The 21,265-nt window shown below is 42.2% G+C and overlaps 1 protein-coding gene and 1 long non-coding RNA gene across 3 annotated transcripts in view; both read left to right on the forward strand.

Annotated features, from left to right (window-relative positions):
• The first annotated feature begins 406 nt into the window (after positions 1-406).
• Positions 407-3,401, forward strand: LOC117811967. The gene is made up of 3 exons (XR_004631097.1): positions 407-564; positions 783-875; positions 3,355-3,401. It is a non-coding gene; the product is annotated as an uncharacterized LOC117811967 (long non-coding RNA).
• Positions 3,402-7,990: 4,589 nt separating this feature from the next.
• Positions 7,991-21,265, forward strand: part of hspa12a (heat shock protein 12A) — a 102,496-nt gene continuing 89,221 nt past the window's right edge. For both annotated transcript variants that reach the window (XM_034682440.1, XM_034682441.1), the window contains exon 1: positions 7,991-8,357. In XM_034682440.1, the coding sequence (XP_034538331.1) occupies positions 8,315-8,357 (43 nt within the window). In that variant the 5' untranslated portion in view covers positions 7,991-8,314. The remainder of the gene's footprint in view (positions 8,358-21,265) is intronic.

The raw sequence follows: 21,265 nt of genomic DNA on the forward strand, positions 1-21,265 counted from the left end.
AGGTTTTTTCATTTATCAGATTTTTTTTGTCTACATTTGTCAGTTCCATTCACATACGTTAACGAATTGAAATGTTATTTTAAAAAAACAGTATCTACACCATGTTCCACCATATGCACATACCTACACCTACCTTCCATAATCATTAAAAAAGAGATAAAGCCTTTCATTAAAACTCAATCTTAAAAAAGTAGTGTTACAATATATGAGGCTCCCACACATCGTCCTGCTCCAACTTCAAGTTTATTGTCCTAGTATTAGATCTTAAGTATCCTCCATCCATCTTTGCAATCTGGAAATTAATTTTTGAGGAATGTATATGACAGTTAAGTGAACTGTTGGCATTAAATGATTACCTTGATAGAGGAAATAATCCTTTGAATGTGTTTTTTTTGTTTCTTCAGGTGTTTGCTGAATTCCAGCGAGTTGCCAGTAAGAACCTCAGGAAATACTTCTATGAAGCACTGGACCGCCACACCACTCGTCTAATTGAGATGTTCAGATGAAAATAAAAGAGTTGTAGGCCAGTCAATTGATCGCCTCCTCCAGCAAATTAATACACAAGTAAGTGTTCTTTCAGATTGATCAGTACCAACTTAAATCTGTGTGCTTCCTTTCTGTAACTGTGCCTATATCTACTACTACTACTACTTTGTATAATAACTACTACTTATACTACTGCAAGCGATTGTTTTACTACCTCAAGCACTTAAAATTCAATGTTGTAAGTTGAACCCACAAGTAGTCTTCAGCTTAATGTCTTTTGTCATCTTTTCAATTAGACCCAGAACATCACCGCAACACACACTGCTGTCCTCCAATGTCTGCCCCTGTATCTTGGAGATGTTTCCAGTGAGTTCTTCCTCAGATGCTCAGTAAGTACAGTCATTCATAATGATCACATTATGTCCATGGTACTCAGAGGCATCATGCCCATTGAAATGTGCACGTGCCCCTCCAGATTTTTGATATCTAGATTTTTTAAAAATGTATTATTAGGGCCTGAGCACCACTGGTGGCGCAGGCCCTATTGTTCTTCAAATGATCGATTTTTATTCTTTGTCGCGCGACTTCAAACGCATTTTTGGCCCCCTGAACGTGCATGAAAGCGCGGATATTTTTGCACACTTATCAGGCCTGGTGAAAAATTTACTAATCTATGGGTCTCGCAAAAAAATTAGCAAAATTGTGCTCGCTAGCGGCCCCTAAAATTTTCAAAAACCCCTCCCCATAGGGGTTATTTTGAGCAACATGCTTGAAAAAATGTACACATATTCATGGAATCAGGATGCACAAAAAAGCCTCTTGCACCCATATCCCAAACTCAACAGGAAGAGCGCCACCTAGCTTTGAACATGAAAAATGGCGTCAAAATAAGGGGGCATACTTTCGCCATTAACTTCTAGAGCTTTTCTCCAATTCAGTCCAAACAAAGGGCAACCTATAGTAGACACCTTGAGGAGAAAAAAATATCAGAACAAATTTTGAGAGCTCCTCCTAGAGTTTTTCTCTGATTCAGTCCAAACAAGGCACATTCTATAGCAGACATATTGATGATTAAATTATTGTTAAAGGAATTCTGTTCAGACTAAAATTGTGGGCGTGGCACTCTGTCAAATTTGGAGCTTTTCTTGGCAATCTGCCAAAAACTTGGAACAGTTGCACCACCTAAGGCAGTCTATACTCTCACATCTAGCTTTCGCATTGTGTGGTGGCAAATATCAGGCGGCGGTTTACATGTGGCGGCTGCTCGTGTAGGCGGCGGCCGCGGGTGTGCAAGGGCCCGTTCATCGCTGCTTGTGGCTTTAATTTTATATTCTTTTTGATATGTTATTTAGAATATGCAGTAATGCTCGCTTTTTTTTCTAATTGTGCTCCCCTAGAATTTTGGCTTGCCCCTGATCGTACTGTGTTTATTTTAGCTCCAGTTCCTGTCTTAAAGGGACAGTTCACCCCAAAATCAAAAAGACATATTTATCCTCTTACCTGTAGTGTTATTAATCAATCTAGATTGTTTTGGTGTCAGCTGCCTTGTTCTGAAGATATCGGCTGTAGAGATTTCTGCCTTCTCTCTAATATAATGGAACTAAATGGTGCTCTGCTTGTGGTGCTCACAGCCCCAAAAATATACATTTGAAAATTTCAACAACAATGTCTCTTTACAGAAACTATGACCCCGTTACACAAGATAATCCACAGACCTTATTGTGAGCAGTTAATGTAGGAACTACTTTCTTACTTACCGGAACTATTTTCTTACTTACAGAAAACTACTTACAACCAGGTGTGTGGATTATCTTGTGTTTCAGTCACGATTTCTGGAAAGAGACATTGCTGTTGAGTTTTTCACCACAAGCAGAGCACCATTTAGTCCCATTATATTAGAGAGAAGGCAGAAATCTCTACGGCCGACATCTCCAGAACTGGGCAACTCACACCAAAACTATCAAGATCGATAAATAGCTCTACAGGTAAGAGGAGGAATATGTAGTTTTGACTTTGATTTCTAAAAAATGAAATTCTACCTACTCTTCAACCAATCGATTAGTCGAAAAAATCTGCACATTACTTCTACATTAATTAAATGCGCACCAAAGCGTTATCAATAATCACACTTCTTCGCATTGAGTGCACTCTATCTGGTAACAAGGTTGTGTGTCCACCAAAGCATTATATTCCAGAGGCCAGTGTTGCAATGGGAGCGCCTCATATTTACTCTCTGCTATAAACGGCAGCAGCGTGACAAGGCACTGAGTGTCTATTCTGCGCGGAGTGCTGCACGTTTAGTGGTTTTTTCCTGGTCGACAAGAGTTGGAAAATGTCAAACTTTAAATACAACATACAAAGTACAACACTTTTTACTGTCACTCTGTCGTCCTAGCACAGTCGAGCAGGGACGGGACCAACCGGATCCGTCACATGTACGAGTGCTGAACAACAATGGAGTAGAAATGATACTGCAGACAGCAGTGGGTTTGTACTCTCTCCCTCCGTGCTTCAGCCTTCCCTTTATCCAGAGCAAGGGCTAGAGTTAATACTCTACCTTGTACCGAAATTTGAATACCGCACATTTTCATTATCAGAAACAAGAAGCAACCGAAGAGTCTCATCTGAAAAAACACTGCAACTCCAGCTGGACGTTTTTGGAAAAGCACCTGGTGTTCTCAACGATTGTCTAACCATATTCTAAATTATTTTTCTTCCTGCATAGTCCATATGCTATATTTGTTTTTTCTTCTGTATGACTTTTAACTGTGATCATGCGGTCACATTTATTACAGGAGTAAAAACATTATAACTGTGGGTCAAACACTCTACTTTAATTTATTTCCTTGTGTTTTTTTACTTGTGCAGGATTCAGACACAGCAGCTGACTTCACCCAGGTACCTGTTGGGGTACTTGGGGAAAAATCCAAACTAATGCTTTTTTCAAATGCATCTGTTCCCTCGGAGGGTATCCCCTCAATTAGAACTGTCCAGGGTAAAACTTTAGAGCTGGTCACCAGTTACAAGTACCTGGGACTAATTATTGATGGGAACCTTTCATTCAAAGTGCATGTCAAAAACCTGATGGTGAAGGGTGAAGCTCGGTTTCTATTACAGAAACAAGTCATGTTTCTCCCTTAGAGCTCCGAAGCTCCTAATGTCAGCTACTTTCTTGCCTGTACTTGATCATGGCGATGTTGTGTATATGTGTGCTTCACCCAGCTGCCTACAGACCTTGGTTCCGGTCTACCACTGTGCTCTGAGGTTTATCACTGGTTGTAGCCGCCTCACCCACCACTGCGAACTGTACGCTAAAGCTGGCGTGCCTTCCTTAAATGTAAGGAGGCATACACACTGGATGACTCTGGTGTATGAGGCTCTTCTTGGCTTGGCTCCTACTTATTGATGCACTTTTCTCAGGAGACCTGGAAGCCGTTATGCCCTACGATCAAATGACATTTTGCATCTTTCTACTCCTCGTGTTCGAACTGAAACTGGAAAAAAAGCATTCAGTGTCTCTGCCCCCTCTGCTTGGAATGCCCTCCAATCTGAACTGAAACTGTCAGCATTTGTTTCATTGGAAGATTTCAGCTCTATCTTAAAGGTGACATATCATGCAAAATGGACTTTTTAATGGTTCTCTACCTGAAATATGTTTCCCTGGCATGTCTACAAACCCCCCGAGAATGAAAAAAATCCATTCTGCCCCTGTTCTGATTTCTCCACCTTTCTGTAAATGTGCTAGTTGTAGGCTGTCTTAATAAACACAAAGGTCGGTTTTACTCCACACGTCTGCAGATTTGAAGATCTAGTGGATGATTTTTATTTATCATGGATAAGTGCTAGCGCTAGTTAGCATAGCCACATAGCTACATGTCGTAGCTGTAGCTGTAGCTGTGTACCAAGACACACGTCGACATACTGACAAATAAAACAACAAGAAACACAGAATCTGTGACCATCCTTCAGAAAAGGTCCTCTCCGTCAGGATCAGATTCAGAGGGTTGAAGTAACGTGATCTCTGAGCAGCCGTGTATATTCAGCCAACATGTAAACATTAGATCAACGTGCCGGACAGCCGATGCACATCCACTTCCTGAGGGGGCGTGGTCAGAGAGAAAACAGAGTGTTCTGAGGAGGGCTGAAGAAGAGGGTTTTTCAGGCAGACCAAAATCTGATTTCAAAGTGTTTTTTTGAGCATAAACTTTAAAGACATGTTTTGGGGACCTCTTAGACCAATATATATTGATGAAAAAAGCGTGATATGTCACCTTTAAGAAAACGACAACGGAAATCCTTCAAGCAGTGCCTGTGTTCTTAAATTGTTACTGTAAAATAACTTCTGCACTTTATTTGATCAAATTGCTTGTGTTTTATATTTTAATGTTTGTTGTCGTTGTTATCTGTTTTGTTTACTATGACGTATGTTGCTGCCTCTCTTGGCCAGGTCACCCTTGTGAAAGAGGTCTCGATCTCAATGGGTCTTTTATTTGATTAAATTAAGGTTAAATTAAAAAAAAAATAAAAAGCTTGCAGTCGTGACTGAGTACAGGCCACCAGAGCTGAAGTCCATTGCAATCATCCTTGAAGGAAAAATGGTCATGGATGACATTCCCACACACTCTCAGGCAATTTGCCTTCTATTTGAGTTGATATACACCCTCCATCTGGACTATCCGAACACATTTGAGTTCATCCAGAAGATACTGTTGAACCTTGAGCAACAAAAGCTCAGCCCAAAACTGCAAACGTTAAAAAATGCTCTTTTGAGCTAGATGCAGTAGTAGTAGTTTTGTCCATATGTGTTTATAAAGGTAAGCAGTGACAAAATATTATTATAAATGCAGTTTTGTGGTGCTTCAGGGTCTAAATATTGTATTTTCCATTAATATTTATTTGGTTCAAAACACAGCAAGAATGATCCCGCCCACGAACATTCTGTCAGAATAACTGCATTATCATTTGTATGGTTTTTTTTTTTATTCAGCCTTAGAATGAGTCAGTGTTTGAGAAGGACCCTCGGTGGTAAACACTGTTAACATGTTATGTTACACCTGTTGTTTAAGAAAAAATTGTTAAGCAAAAAATAAAGAAGCTTTTCATAATCACATTGTGTGGGTTTTTTTGGTCAGATGCACTAAGGTATATTGCAGTCATGTATTTAAAAGTGCATTTCATTTAAAATGATGCAGTGCCCACTTACTTGTACACAGTATATTAGGTTAATGTTAATTATCCTTATTGAGTTCCTGCCAACTTCATCAAAGTTGACTATATTTAAATGTATTAATTGTAATGTATTAAGAATTTCAAGTAATGGCCACTTGTTCTGGCAGGATATTTTAAGTTACTGTGACTCATACTTTTGGAGTTGTGATAACTTAGTTAAAGTTGACCATACTGAGATATATTAAGTGTATTTTATTTTTAAAATTAAGTAATGCCCACTTGTTGTGAAATAATATATTGAGTTAAAGTGACTCATCATTTTTGAGTTGGAGCAACTTGGTTGAAGTTGACTATAAAGATATACATTAAAGGTGACATATCACGCTTTTTTCCTCAATATATATTGGTCTAAGAGGTCCCCAAAACATGTCTTTAAAGTTTATGCTCAAAAAAACACTTTGAAATCAGATTTTGGGCTGCCTGAAAAACTCACTTCTTCAGTCCTCCTCAGAACACTCTGTTTTCTCTCTGACCACGCCCCCTCAGGAAGTGGATGTGCATCGGCTGTCCAGCACGTTGATCTAATGTTTACATGTTGGCTGAATATACACGGCTGCTCACAGATCGCGTTACTTCAACCCTCTGAATCTGATCCTGACGGAGAGGACCTTTTCTGAAGGATTGGTCACAGATTCTGTGTTTCTTGTTGTTTTATTTGTCAGTATGTAGACGTGCGTCTTGGTACACAGCTACAGCTACAGCTACGACATGTAGCTATGTGGCTATGCTAACTAGCGCTAGCACTTCTCCATGATAAATAAAAATCATCCACTAGATCTTCAAATCTGCAGACGTGGGGAGTAAAACCGACCTTTGTGTTTATTAAGACAGCCTACAACTAGCATGCCTCCCTCCTAAGCTCCTTGTTAGCACACATTTGTGCAGGTAATGAAAAACGGAGGAGAAATTCAGTATTATCTTATACAGTCTATGGGCTGAACAAGCTCCGAGCTCTGACTCCGTGACAGACCGGATATTGTTGTGACGTAACAAAAACACTGAAGTCTGAAACGGCTGGTTTCACACACATTTACAGAAAGGTGGAGAAATCAGAACAGGGGCAGAATGGATTCTTTTCATTCTCGGGGGGTTTGTAGACATGCCAGGGACACATATTTCAGGTAAAGAACCATTAAAAATTCCATTTTGCATGATATGTCACCTTTAAGTGCTCACCACTTGACACAGTTAAACTAGGTTACTTCACATTACTTACTTTCCCCAAAGTAATCGGTTTCCTAATATTAAGTAATCTTGACTTGTTATAACTTACAGTGTGGTGGATGGCAGAGGAGAAGCCGGTGAGCGAGAAATGATCAAGTGGTCCAGTGTGTGGAAACACTTTGGCTTTTACAAAGACAGAGATGTTCTAAATAAGTCACTTGCTGTTTGTAGGATATGTAAAGGTCAAGTAAAGTTACCACGGCAACACCACAAATCTATCCAACCACCTTCTAAGGCGCCATGGGATTTCACACAACGCCGGCCGTTCAGGCTCCTCTTGCAGCGTTCATCAAGGTAACATCAGCTCTGCAGAAGCCTCAGGCCTCTCCAGAATGTTATTCAGAGACCAGGACGAAACTCAGCTCGGGACAAAAACATCACAGGAGTCTAGGACTGTCCAGTATCAAGGTGTTTATTTCACAGTCACTGAGTCGTTTCAGATTGTATCGTTCTAAATGAACCAATATCGTCCTTTACTCGTATCGGCAACCACGAATCATGATACAAATCGAATCGTTGTTAAAAATAATCGGGGCACTGGTGGCCTAGCGGTCTAAGCGCCCCACATACAGAGTCTACAGTCCTCGTCGCAGCGGTCACCAGCTCGATTCCCGGCCGGTCAACCATTTCCTGCATGTCTTCCCCCACTCTCTGCTCCCCACATTTCCTGTCTCTCTTTGGCTGTCCTCTCAAATAAAGGCAAATAGGCCAAAAATACAACTTTAAATAATAGTAATAATAATCATTACACCCCTACTACCAAGTTCGAACCCTATCATTGTGAGACCCTAAATATTCTAGCACTTTGTTCTCTGTATGCACATACATGGTTTATTAGGGGCTTTATAATACATCCTTTGTCAAATGTTAAAAGTGGTGAGCCAATGTGTCAGTTTATCTGTTGATAATATTAGTGAACCAGCTCCAGGCTGTGTTAAAGCTGGTCTTATTCTCATGGTTGGCTGTATGAGAGGGTCCCTGCCGGCTGTCCTGAGCTGCAGCAGGCTGGGCAGCAGCAGCAGCAGCAGCATTCCTGGCCAGGACAGCCTGAATGTGATTGGGAGGGGCGGACAGAGCAGCAGCAGCAGCAGCAGTCTGGGGTCCAACATCCTCTCTGCTGAGGCTCACGTCCCCCCATTTGCCTACTTCAAAAGCCTCCGGACCCCGACTCCCCTCCATGTGCTTTTCCCACGGCTTGTCCATTCCACGTGAAGCGGTGACACGAAGTGAAGTTTAAAGGAGACCCTGAAAGCAGCGTGGAGGCTGTGCTCGTGAATGTTTTTCCTCTTTGGCCCGGTATCCTCTGTAAACCAGGACCATTGCTTGGTGTAGCTGTATCGGAGAGAAGGCTCGGGAGGAGGTGAAACTGCGGGAGATGATGACTGAGAAAGAAACAGCGGCAGAGAAGATCATATCAGGTAAATCATTTCATTTCTCTCCATGTGTGCAGCTCTGGTGATAAATGAATGAATAACGCGCACTAACGCAGTCTGAGCATAGGTGTCTGTGGGACGTTCATGTGCACTCTACTCTGCTGAGATTTCTGCTACCTGCAGTGCAGGGGAAGGCTTTAAACACGACATATTGATGCATCAGGGGGGGTTTTCAAATCTGGTATAGTATACCGTGCACCTTTAAATGCACCGTGAGGAGGCTGCATGAGCTCTGAAGCCCTGCGTGTGCTTTCCAAGGGCAACCGCAGTGTGCAGGACCTCGCCTACACCGCCCTGCACAGAGTAAGCTCTCTGCACGGAGCAGCTCTCTGCAGGCGAACATGGCGATCCTTCAAACTTTCTCACTCTGGGCCGTGCTTGTGGACCGTGACGCTGCAGCTCGGTGTGCCTTGTGGTTCATGGTCTTCAGGAGAATAGATAGCGACCAGATCGGTTCCTCCATAACGGTGCAGAGTTTGGTCACATGGCCCCGTCCCACTGGAGTTGTGACTCAATGCAGCAAAAAAAAAAGTCTGCTGCACCATGGCCTCAGGTAACGCAGTGTTCATCACCCGCCCAGACCGTGATGCGGTACTCTGATGTGTGTGTGTGTGTTTCAGAGGACTGACACAGGTGTGCACAAGCTGATGTGTGTCTATCTGCAGGAGGAATAAGAGAAGTTATACTTCTTCTGACACAGGTACATAACGTACCAAAATGTAAGTCAGGAGAACCTCATTGGGATTTCTCTGACTTTACCTTCTCACGCTTGTTTAAAGGCACACATGCAAAGAAAGCTCTTCACATTAATCACCATCCTTTACATTTAAGCACACTGTGAAATTCGGCTTGCATGCACACACCAGATAAAGGTTATTTCACCAAGTTTTAGATTATAGATCTGTCCATCATTTTCTTAAACACTGTGGAGGGCGACAGTGAGCTCTGTGCAGAATATAATGCTCTTTAACATCATGTCAGAGGCGTCTTGTAACTGTGTGGTAACATGGATCTCACTGTTAAAACAAGCTTGGGTTCACAGAAAATGTCTGATACTGGATTTGTGAGTCCCTCCCTCTGTAACAAGCCTTCCTGTAGTGTTATGTAACTGGAAGAGTGCTCCACAGACTACACCCTGATGATGTCCCACAGGGAGGAGAGCTAAATACCAGAGTTTCAGGGACTTGAACTCCAAAAGATAAAGGGCTTTCTTGTGCTCCTTAAATGTATTGCTCTGCAGTGAGGACACACAGTTACCTGGATTTAATTATGGGTCAGATGTGAAGGCAGAGTTTTATGATGTAAATGAAGAGATTATCACACTTCACAGGGGTCAGCTGGGAAGTTGTTTGTCTTGACACCCCCTACAGTCTGCAGATAAAGCTTGATTTGACCTTTTTAAAAGCAAATTAAAGTGCCAGTGAAGCTCTCCAACATGCCGTGTGTTAGTCCGGCCTCTGTAGGGGTGTGAGTTTGGTGTGTGAGCAGCACCCACACTTTAAAAACTTTTATAGCATGCTGAATTGCTTTTTTTTTTTTTTTATAGAATAACACAGGCTTCACCGCAGTAAGAGATCACACTGTTGTTGCAGTCAGTTTGAGAGAGTGTGAGTTTTTTTGCCGTGCAACATGAATGCAGCATCATGCCAGTGATCCACTTTATACTAGCCCATCTCTCCAGCAGTGAACTCAGCTGTTCCAGCTTGCAGCAGGAAGTTGCGGTCATGATATAATGACACTCACAGCCTGATGTCACTTTATTGAGTTTGTCTATTATTGTCATTACGCTTAACGTCTCTTAATCCATTGTGTCCGATTCTCCGTGTCTAACTTCATTTACATTGGTAATAAACCACTTAATATGTGTTTGATATCCTCAGAGCAGACAAAGGGGGCCCTTTGTTCATGAATTGTATACTGATATGCTGCAGGCTGGACCCTCTGACCCCTCACATGCAGGGGGGCAAACCAAGAGCTTTATTCTTACCTCACTGTCCACTCAAAGTCTGTGGGTGATAGGAGATGTAGTGCAGTGAAGGCGGCTTCTGTAATGTACTGTTTGAGGGTTTTTATCAATATTTGGAGCTGTAAGTGACACAGCAGTAAGAATCAGTCTTTCCACCTGCATGCTCCTCTTTGCTTTGGACATTACTCTGACACAGGTGTTGAAATGAATGGAAACAATGCACTCTGATTGGGTCACAAACATCTGATGTGACCAGAATGTTGAAGATGTCAGTCAGGGCAGCTTTGTGGATTTATGCTGGTAATCAGAAGAGACAGATCTAATCAGGAAACCTCCAAAGACTAGCAGGTCTGTGAAACTTTCAAAAGACATTCTAGCTCTGCAGACCTCCACAGTCAGGCGTCTACCTCTGCAGACCTCCACAGTCAGGCTTCTACCTCTGCAGAACTCCCCAGTCAGGCTTCTACCTCTGCAGACCTCCACAGTCAGACCTCTACCTCTGCAGACCTCCACAGTCAGGCTTCTACCGCTGCAGACCTCCACAGTCAGACTTCTACCTCTGCAGACCTCCACAGTCAGGCTTCTACCTCTGCAGACCTCCACAGTCAGGCTTCTACCTCTGCAGACCTCCACAGTCAGGCTTCTACCTCTGCAGACCTCCACAGTCAGGCTTCTACCTCTGCAGACCTCCACCGTCAGGCTTCTACCTCTGCAGACCTCCACAGTCAGGCTTCTACCTCTGCAGACCTCCACAGTCAGGCTTCTACCTCTGCAGACCTCCACCGTCAGGCTTCTACCTCTGCAGACCTCCACAGTCAGGCCTCTACCTCTGCAGACCTCCACAGTTTGGCTTCTACCTCTGCAGACGTCCAAAGTAAGGCTTCTACCTCTGCAGACGTCCAAAGTAAGGCTTCTACCTCTGCAGACCTCCACAGTCAGGCCTCTACCTCTGCAGACCTCCACAGTCTGGCTTCTACCTCTGCAGACGTCCAAAGTAAGGCTTCTACCTCTGCAGACCTCCACAGTCAGGCCTCTACCTCTGCAGACCTCCACAGTCAGGCCTCTACCTCTGCAGACCTCCACAGTCAGGCTTCCACCTCTACAGACCTCCACAGTCAGGCTTCTACCTCTGCAGACCTCCCCAGTCAGGCTTCTACCTCTGCAGACCTCCACAGTCAGACCTCTACCTCTGCAGACCTCCACAGTCAGGCTTCTACCGCTGCAGACCTCCACAGTCAGGCTTCTACCTCTGCAGACCTCCACAGTCAGGCTTCTACCTCTGCAGACCTCCACAGTCAGGCTTCTACCTCTGCAGACCTGCACAGTCAGGCCTCTACCTCTGCAGACCTCCACAGTCAGGCTTCTACCTCTGCAGACCTCCACAGTCATGCCTCTACCTCTGCAGACCTCCACAGTAAGGCCACTGCCACTGCAGACCTCCACAGTCAGGCTTCTACCTCTGCAGACCTCCAAAGTCAGGCTTCTACCTCTGCAGACCTCCACAGTCATGCCTCTACCTCTGCAGACCTCCACAGTCATGCCTCTACCTCTGCAGACCTCCACAGTCAAGCTTCTACCTCTGCAGACCTCCACAGTCATGCCTCTACTTCTGCAGACGTCCACAGTCAGGCTTCTACCTCTGCCATCCTCCACAGTCAGGCCTCTACCTCTGCAGACCTCCACAGTCAGGCTTCTACCTCTGCAGACCTCCACAGTCAGGCCTCTACCTCTGCAGACCTCCAAAGTCAGGCCTCTACCTCTGCAGACCTCCACAGTCAGGCTTCTACCTCTGCAGACCTCCACAGTCAGGCTTCTACCTCTGCAGACCTCCACAGTCAGGCTTCTACCTCTGCAGACCTCTGCATTTAAGGCTCTCTTCTTACAACGTATCTCAGCTGAAATGTACCTTTTTAATATTGGAGTACGTTGCTTGAGACAGTACTGCACTATAGGCTGCTAACTCTAAAGTAGAACTTTTATTATTTTAACTTAACCTTGTGCATTATTAAGTGCTGTAATTTAGAAAAGCAAAGAACACAGACTGAACAATGCTAGAAGGTTCTTTATTAATGAACTTTATTATGACCTGGTCCAGCCTCAAACTTCCAGAGGGACCCATGAAGTCTTGGACACTGTGGGTTCACATTTATTGCACACAGGTTACACCAAGCCTTGTGCTTCATGAAGTGATGGAATGCTGAATCTACAACAGATAGAGGAACTGTAATAAGTCAGATCTGCTTGGTAAACAAAGTTCAGATTAAACAAGATTCAATCACGCAGCAGAGCAAAGTTTTTGTGTGCTCATTAATTATGAAATCATGAAATCATGTTCAAGTTAACATTTTCTCCTTACGGCCAGACCGACAGTAAAAGTCTTCATCTTTATTACAAACTTAAAACCTCTTTAGAAAACAAATAACTGATCTGAAAAACCTCTTTACAAAAGTTTTTAACCAAGCTCAAAAATGAACGCTAACATTCGTGGGGAGCGTGCTTATGTTCCCTTAATTGTAAGATTTTTTTCAATCTGGTTTTGTTTGTCTGACTTAAGGAAATGAAAACAAGGGTTCAGCATCTATAAGCTCTGCTTCAGCCAAAACCCTTTTCAATCAGCCTATTTTATTTTTCTTGTAATGATTGTGATTGTGAAGATTTCTGCTGTTGCTGATCGACATAAAATGAATGATTCATTAATTCATGTACTCTGAAGTGCTTCCAAAAATCTTGTGGGAGGATAGAGCTTAATTTGAAGGGAAATGTAGGAACACAAGAGCTTATTTTGAAAATGTCTTAGAAATGTGGGAACATAGGGCTGACACCCATTTGTGAAGCACAGCTAACGCTAACATTCGTGTAACTATTTTAAAACAAAAAAAAACATGGTACTGGTGTGACATTCAGTCGTTTGATTAAAATCTAAAATTAACAAATGTAAGTTTGGACCATAAATAATTCTTTATTCACTGTTTTGGAGACTTAAGAATAGCCACCTACCGTTGTCTCCAGACGTAATCGCTACAACACATTGTACCACTTCTGTCTGCAGAGATAGGGGCCTGGCTGTGGAGGTCTGCTGAGGTAGGGGCCTGGCTGTAGAGGTCTGCTGAGGTAGGGGCCTGGCTGTGGAGGTCTGAAGCTGGACCCTCTCGAAACTTCGCTCTTCTCTGTATTCTGAAGCCTTTGTTTAGAAATTATTCATTTCAGCTGAATATACTACCGCACGTACAATTAAAACGCCTTTTCATGTTCCTTAAGGACACTTATTCACACACTGTTTATGACTCATGCTAAATAATACATTATACATCTCCATCCATGAGTGTGGGTTGGACTGTACTGTAGATCTGTCTCTGCTGAATCATGTCTCTGTCTTCACTGCAGGAGAGGTAGAGTTAGTTGAATGCAGCATCTTCTGTTCACCTCACCAGAATGCTGAATGACTAAGCATTCGTTCAGCCCTTTAGATCAGGGATAGCTCCTTATTCATCCGTCTGCAGAGGTGCTGTCTCCTGCCTCAGCACAGTGTAAGGTGTGGCTGTCGGCTGAGGAGGCGTTTTCTCTGTATTGACCGTGGACGTCTGAAGTCTGGTGGCCTGGACTCTGCAGCACAGAGCGGTGCAGTGAGTTAACACGGCAAATTGACATCAGTGGTATTACCGCTCAGCTGATTACCTCCACGATAAACAACATGAGAAGCAGTTATTGGATAATCAAGTGTTTTATTGAGTGTGTTGGCTCAATGTGTGTCATTTATCTACACACACTTCACCTCTTTTATAAGAACAGGTCGTACGTGAAGGGAGGATGTAAGAATATGACTTTCTCTGACCAAACAGGAACCAAAACTGTGACATTTGCTGAGCATTAATACTGTGTTGATACTTTGACCCTCCTGTGTGTGCATCTCATTTCCAAAATGACCCTGGGATTTTTTTCTGGAGCCCTATTTGTCAGGATCCTGATCTGTCAGGATGCTACTGCAGAGGCAACAAGGAACCTTTGTCTGTACTTCATGTCAGTGTTTGTAAATAGCTCTCATAAATTATTTGCAAACCGAACAGAGGAGGATTGATCCTGAATGACAGTCTGAGAAGGTTACCTGAATTCTGAGGCTAACAGTGACTTTGAGAACACTACTCCAAGACAGGACTGATGATGTTTAAAGGATCATTTAAAATCTTACTGAGTAGTCTAAAGCTACGTTGTAGGAAAACACTCAAGCAGTCAAAAAGAGCACAATATACGTATTTAATGCAGATAAATAAGTGATCACATAGTCTGCAGGTAAATATTGTAGAAGTGTTGAGTGTAGCTAACATTAGCAGAGCTAGCACCCCCAGCCTTCAGTCCTCCTTGTAGGTTAGCGTCCTCATGCCTGTGCTGGTTCCTCATTGCTCTGGTGAAGTGGTTATACAGTGCTGATCAAAATTTTAAGACCAGTTGTAAAATTGCAAAAATTTACATTTTGGACTGTTGGATCTAATGAAGGTTATAAGTAAAGCTTCAAATTGCAAATAGAAGAAATGGGAGGGAGACAAAAAAATTAGAGGAAGCAATTTATTGAAAACAACTGTTCATCAGCAGATCACAAGTTTAAGACCACAGCCTTTAAAAGCCAATCCCCCAAAAAATGTGGATTCAGTGTCATTTCCTGTCAGGTATTCACACTGTCATGACCTCCTGATGGCAAAGGCAAAAAAGCTTTCTCTCATTAAACGTGGTCGGATTGTTGAGCTGCATAAGCAAGGCCTCTCGCAGCACGCCATTGCTGCTGAGGTTGGACGCAGTAAGACAGTCGTTTTTAATTTCTTAAAAGATCCTGAGGGTTATGGAATAAAAAAGTCAAGTGGTAGATCCCAAAAAAATTAACCAGTGCTGAGCCAGAGGATCTGATTGGCTGTCCAACAAGACGCTGGACGGTCTTCGATTCAAATTAAGGCCGTTACTGGTGCCGACTGAGGCCCAATGACCATCAGACGGCATCTGCGAGAGAAGGGCTTTAAGATCTAAAAATGTCTTCAAAGGCCTCGTGGAGGGGGCGCCATCATGATCTGGGGCGCTTTTTCCTTTTTTGAGCTGTGGTCTTAAACTCAGTTTTTTTTGTTTCCCTCCCATTTCTTCTTTTTGCATTTTGAAGCTCTACTTAGAACCTTTTGAAGATCCAACAGTGCAAAATGTATTTTTTTTTATCAGCACTGTATGTCAGTTTAACCAGGCACAGCCTACATACACCTTTATCTCCCTACTAGGTCAACATACTGACAAACCACGCTGTGCTACCAGGTGACATCATCACTAGGGGGTGCAACGATACACAAAATTCAGAGTTCGGTTCGGTACGTTTTTGTCACGGTTCGATAGGTTTTCAATACAGAAAAGGAGAAATTTCCATGCCTTTTTTTACTTGTAGTGTATTGAAATGACCACCATTTGTTTCAGCTCAAAAGCACAGTTTTTAATTTAAAGGTGAAATATTCCGCTTTTTTCATCAATATATATTGGTCTAAGAGGTCCCCAAAACATGTCTTTAAAGTTTATGCTCAAAAAAACACTTTGAAATCAGATTTTGGCATGCCGGAAAAGCCCTCTTCTTCAGTCCTCCTCAGAACACTCTGTATTCTCTCTGACCACGCCCCCTCAGGAAGTGGGTGTGCCCTCGGCTCTCCAGCACGTTGATCTAATGTTTACATGTTGGCTGAATATACACGGCTGCTCACAGACCCGCGTTACTTCAACCCTCTGAATCTGATCCAGAATCTGATCCTGACGGAGAGGTGCCTGCAGCAGGACCTTTCTGAAGGATTGGTCACAGATTCTGTGTTTCTTGTTGTTTTATTTGTCAGTATTTCGACGTGTGTCTTGGTACACAGCTACGAACATGTAGCTATGTGGCTATGCTAACTAGCGCTAGCACTTTTCCATGATAAATAAAAATCATCCACTAGATCTTCAAATCTGCAGACGTGGGGAGTAAAACCGACCTTTGTGTTTATTAAGACAGCCTACAACTAGCATGCCTCCCTCCTAAGCTCCTTGTTAGCACACATTTGTGCAGGGAATGAAAAACAGAGGAGGGGTTGAGTTGTATTTTATACAGTCTATGGGCTGAACAAGCTCCGAGCTCTGACTTCCTGTTACAGACCGGATATTGTTGTGACGTAACAAAAACACTGAAAACTGAAACGGCTTGTTTCACACACATTTACAGAAAGGTGTAGAAATCAGAACAGGGGCAGAATGGATTTTTTTCATTCTCGGGGGGTTTGTAGACATGCCAGGGACACATATTTCAAGTAGAGAACCATTAAAAAGTTGATTTTGCATGATATGTCACCTTTAAATTAAATGTATCAGGGGCAGCTATACCTGACACATGTTCTGCTGTGCATGGGGGGTTGCATGTGTGTGTGTGTGTGTGTGTGTGTGTGTGTGTGTGTGTGTGTGTGTGTGTGTGTGTGTGTGTGTGTATGTGTATGTGTGTCTGTTTGCGTGCACATCTGCTTTGCGCCATAGAGAGCAGAGGAGAATTGTGAACCATGTAGAGACAGAAATGACATCCCATCATGTAAATAAGATAAGTAACATAAGGATATTTAGTCTGTTAAATAAAAGAACAAGGTATAGACCTGATCCATGAGAGAGGGAACCTTAAATCACTTCTGCTTTGACTTCCAAGGGGGGGTGGGACCCGGCGGGTGCCCCCCCGATATAACATCAGGGAAACACTGTCCGGTATCAGCCTGAAGTCTTACACAGCATGCAGTATAAGACCACAAGTAATGCATATACGCACTTATGAACACATCACCCAGTCTAGCATCACTACAGGACCACGGAACAACTCTGCTCTGCAACCAAAGAGGACCCCTGTGCTTCCCTCTCATGCAGGCGCGCGCTCACACACACATACGTGAACATATGAACCCAGCAGACCGTCGTATGGTGAAATATATATTTCCATATGAAGCACAGTTAAAACAAACGTGACAAGCTTGGACTGAATGAATGTGGAAGGAGTGCACAGTTCAGTGGACCTGCGCTCAACACTGCAGCCCAGAGGAGTCAGAGCAGATCCACTGAACTTTCAGCACAGAGTGCCTCGTCAGAAGTTGATCAAATAAATATAAAACTGCGTATTGTTCGGTTCATAGGGCGTACCGAACCGTGACCACTGTATCGAACGGTTTGATACAGATGCACGTATTGTTGCACCCCTAATCATCACCTGTGCTCCTTTACATCCAGGTAGTAGAGCTTTAGAGCATAACGCAGCAGACATTAACCAGAGCCACAGCCCCGGCTCGTGCTGGCTCCATTCCTTCAGTCTCAGGGCAGACAAAGTTTACTTGAAACTCCAAAACACTGTCCAATAATGCTGCATGTGCTAATGTTGTATCTCTGTACCTATCTATTTTGTAAATACTCCTTCAGTTGTAAATTTTCAGAGCACTCACTGCTGTTGAGCTCTAAATTGAAGTTTCCCGCCTGAGTGAGAAAAGCCTCTTCAGGTGAAGTGACTTCATTTGGCTCTCTGCTCTGGGCTCGCGAGGTGACCTCTGCCTGTTGTCGACGTCTGTCTGTGAATCGTCTGAGGGAGGGGGAGGGTGTCAGACGAGGGGGAGTTTGGTGACGGGTGTTGAGGGGGGTTGGGTGATTTAACACCCGGGCCATTAACTTCTTTAAGATCAGCTTGCACCAGCAGTCACAAATCCTGAGTGAGAGACAGAGAGGTGAAAGTTTTATCTCTCATTCATCAGAAATAAAACACAGACTGCAGCTTTGAAAACCTCACTTCTGAAGACTTTGCTTACTTCCACATTTGATAAACTCTACATGAACACAAACAACTAAATACAGATACCAATGTTTGGTTATGAAGGTCAAGCTGCATGTTTTTAATGGTGTGGGAAAAAATGCTCTTAAAATTCCTTTTGACTCTTAATTTCCTGATGATTTGTTCAGATACTTACTTCTGAAGGGTTCAGTGGAAAAGTGGAAACTCCCAAATGTATTTAGCAATTATTATTATTTCCTTTTTCACAGTTTGCTCTCTGAAAGAAAGTTTGGTTTGCTGTCTGAAAGTAGCCTTTTTTTATTCTGAGAATCCACAACAACCCGTGAGGATCCTGAGCCGTTACACAGGCTTTGTTTTTTAACACTGACCCAAACAGTGCTGTGATAAGTGAGGGACTTTACATAGTATTCAGTGATGTTTACACCCCTGTAACGCCTCACCTTCAGTATGAATGTCTCAGAGGTGTGATGGTCGGTCCAAGTCGCATCAGAGCAGTCTCCTCCAACACAGATTTACCTCACAGCTTAAACCTTTGCCCACATTTAGTGTTGCCCTATTAACTTCCTATTTGTTTATAAAATATTAACAAAGCTTATTACCCGGCTCTCTTGCTGATATTACGGTTATGTAAGAGGCTTGATTCTGATTGGTCAAAAACCTGTGACGACGGTTATTAACTTTTACTAACATGAGCAACACGACCAGAGACAAACTGATCACACGTCATGTCAAATCAATCCACAGAAAAGAGTTCAGACACATTTAGCTTCTGCTTGTTGACACCACAGACCGTAAGGTGAGGTAAAACCATTAGCTTCAGTTAGCATCAAAACAATGTAACTAAAACGTTAGCTTCAGTTAGCATGCTAAATCGGCAGGCTGCGAACATTTCCATATTGGAGCCTGTCCATCAATGTAATAATAATAATAATAATAATAATAATAATAATAATAATAATAATAATAACAATAATAATAATAATAATAATAATAATAATAATAATAATAATAACAATTATAGTAATAATAACAATGATGATAATAATAATAATAATAATAATAATAACAATAATAATAATAATAATAATAATAACAATAATAATAATAATAATAATAATAATAATAATAATAATAATAATAATAATGATAACAATAATGACAATAATAATAATAATAATAACAATTATAGTAATAATAACAATGATGATGATGATAATAATAATAATAATAACAATAATAATAACAATGATAACAATAACAATAATAATAATAATAATAACAATAATAATAACAATGATAACAATAACAATAATAATAATAATAATAATAATAATAATAATAATTGTATGTATAGAGCACTGTTCAAAAACCCAGTTACAGAGTGCTTTACATGGGCAGCAAAATAAAAGAGGCAGTTCATAAAATCACACAAGTCAAGATAAAGAAATAAAACATATTTTAAAAGACATAAAATTCCCCTAAAATAACTCTAAAAGGATAAAATGAAAGACGGTTGAAATAAAATAAAATAAAATTCAGGTAAAATCAGGAAAGGCTCTAGGATAAAAGTATGCTTTCAGAAAAGATTTAAAAGAGCTCACTGACTCAGCAGACCTCATCTCCTCCTTATCAAGGAGCAGGTGAGAGAAACTTTAGGTTAGTGATCTCTACAAAGAAAGTTAAACCATGAGCGGTGGTGATGATAGCAGCAGGGTTCAAAGTTGTGACATTAGTTTCTTTTTAAAGGTGTGTGAACCACAGAGCTCAGAGAAGAAGGAGAGCTGAATGAGGACAGGTTCATGTTCAATCCACCACAACAGGCAGAGAAGAATCCATCACCATGGAACGATCACTGACGAGGAATCACTGAGACTATTTTTAAAAACTGTAAACAGAAATCATTTAGATGAATAAAATCATCTTTAATAAAGGTTTTTAACAACAAGTGTGTATCTTCAGTTAGTAGCTTCATGTCAGGGTCTTGTCTCACCCTGTCCGGATTCTATTTCCCATAACTACGTGCTACGTACCCTTAAGTCATACCTCCTCTTCTCATAAAGCTGTTGCAGCAACCAAAGAACTTCTACAAATAACTAACATTAAATACTATAACTTTTCAAAGTTGATAAATCTGTCACAATGGTGTCAGAAGTTTGAACTTGTAATTCCTGAGTTAGCTGGTTCTTGTACGGCTCTGATGCATCTGTGATCCTGATTACACTGAGGTCATAAAGAACAGCGAAAGTAAAAGTTTGTTGGTGCCAAACTGACCTCCCTCTCAAAGACTCCTCTCACCACGGCAGACCAAAACAAACCACAACAGGATGAAGTCATTGTCCCACTCCCAAAATCATATGTTATGACTCAGGACACTGTGGGCCAAAAGTGGGACCAGCCTGAGCCTGGTGTCATGTTGACATGAGCCATGTGGAGGAGGAGGAGGAGGAGGAGGAGGAAGAGGAGGAGGGGTTGTGCTCTGTGGAGTGGGAGTTACAGGATGGGGGAGGTGCCACACACAGGCCATCAGATAGGAGCTGTGAAAGAGAGAGAGAGGAAACTGTGCTCGTTTGGAAACAAAAACACCGTGAGGAAGTCATCTCAGTGACACATTCCTCCGTGTCCTATCTGTGGACGAGGTTTCCCTTTCAACACTCTCACAGGGAAACATATTTGATCTTAAATTCTCACACCACACACACCACGAGTTCATAACAACACGCCGAGTCCTCAGCCAGATGGTAATTGGTTTCATATGTTGCTGTGGCATGTCAAGTATGTAAATCATCACAGTGTTTGCTTTTTGGTCAGAGAACAGAGCGGGTTTATCTTTCTGCTGTTGTGATGAAGCTCGTCTGAGCTAAGAGGAACAACACACCACAAAGCTCACAGTAATATACAGTTGTGCTCAGAAGTTGAAATACCCTGGCAGAATTTGTGATTCTTTTGGCCATTTTTTAGAGAATATGAAAGATAAGAGAAAACCTTTTTTTTCACTCATGGTTAGTGGTTGGGTGAAGCAAAATTTTTATCAAACAACTGTGTTTAATCTTTTTATATCATAAAGACAACAGACACTACCCAAGAAACCATACATTCTGCCAGGGTATGTAAACTTATGAGCACAACTGT

Source organism: Notolabrus celidotus, chromosome 4 (assembly GCF_009762535.1).
Source record: "Notolabrus celidotus isolate fNotCel1 chromosome 4, fNotCel1.pri, whole genome shotgun sequence".
In the NCBI taxonomy this organism is placed as follows: Eukaryota; Metazoa; Chordata; class Actinopteri; order Labriformes; family Labridae; genus Notolabrus; species Notolabrus celidotus.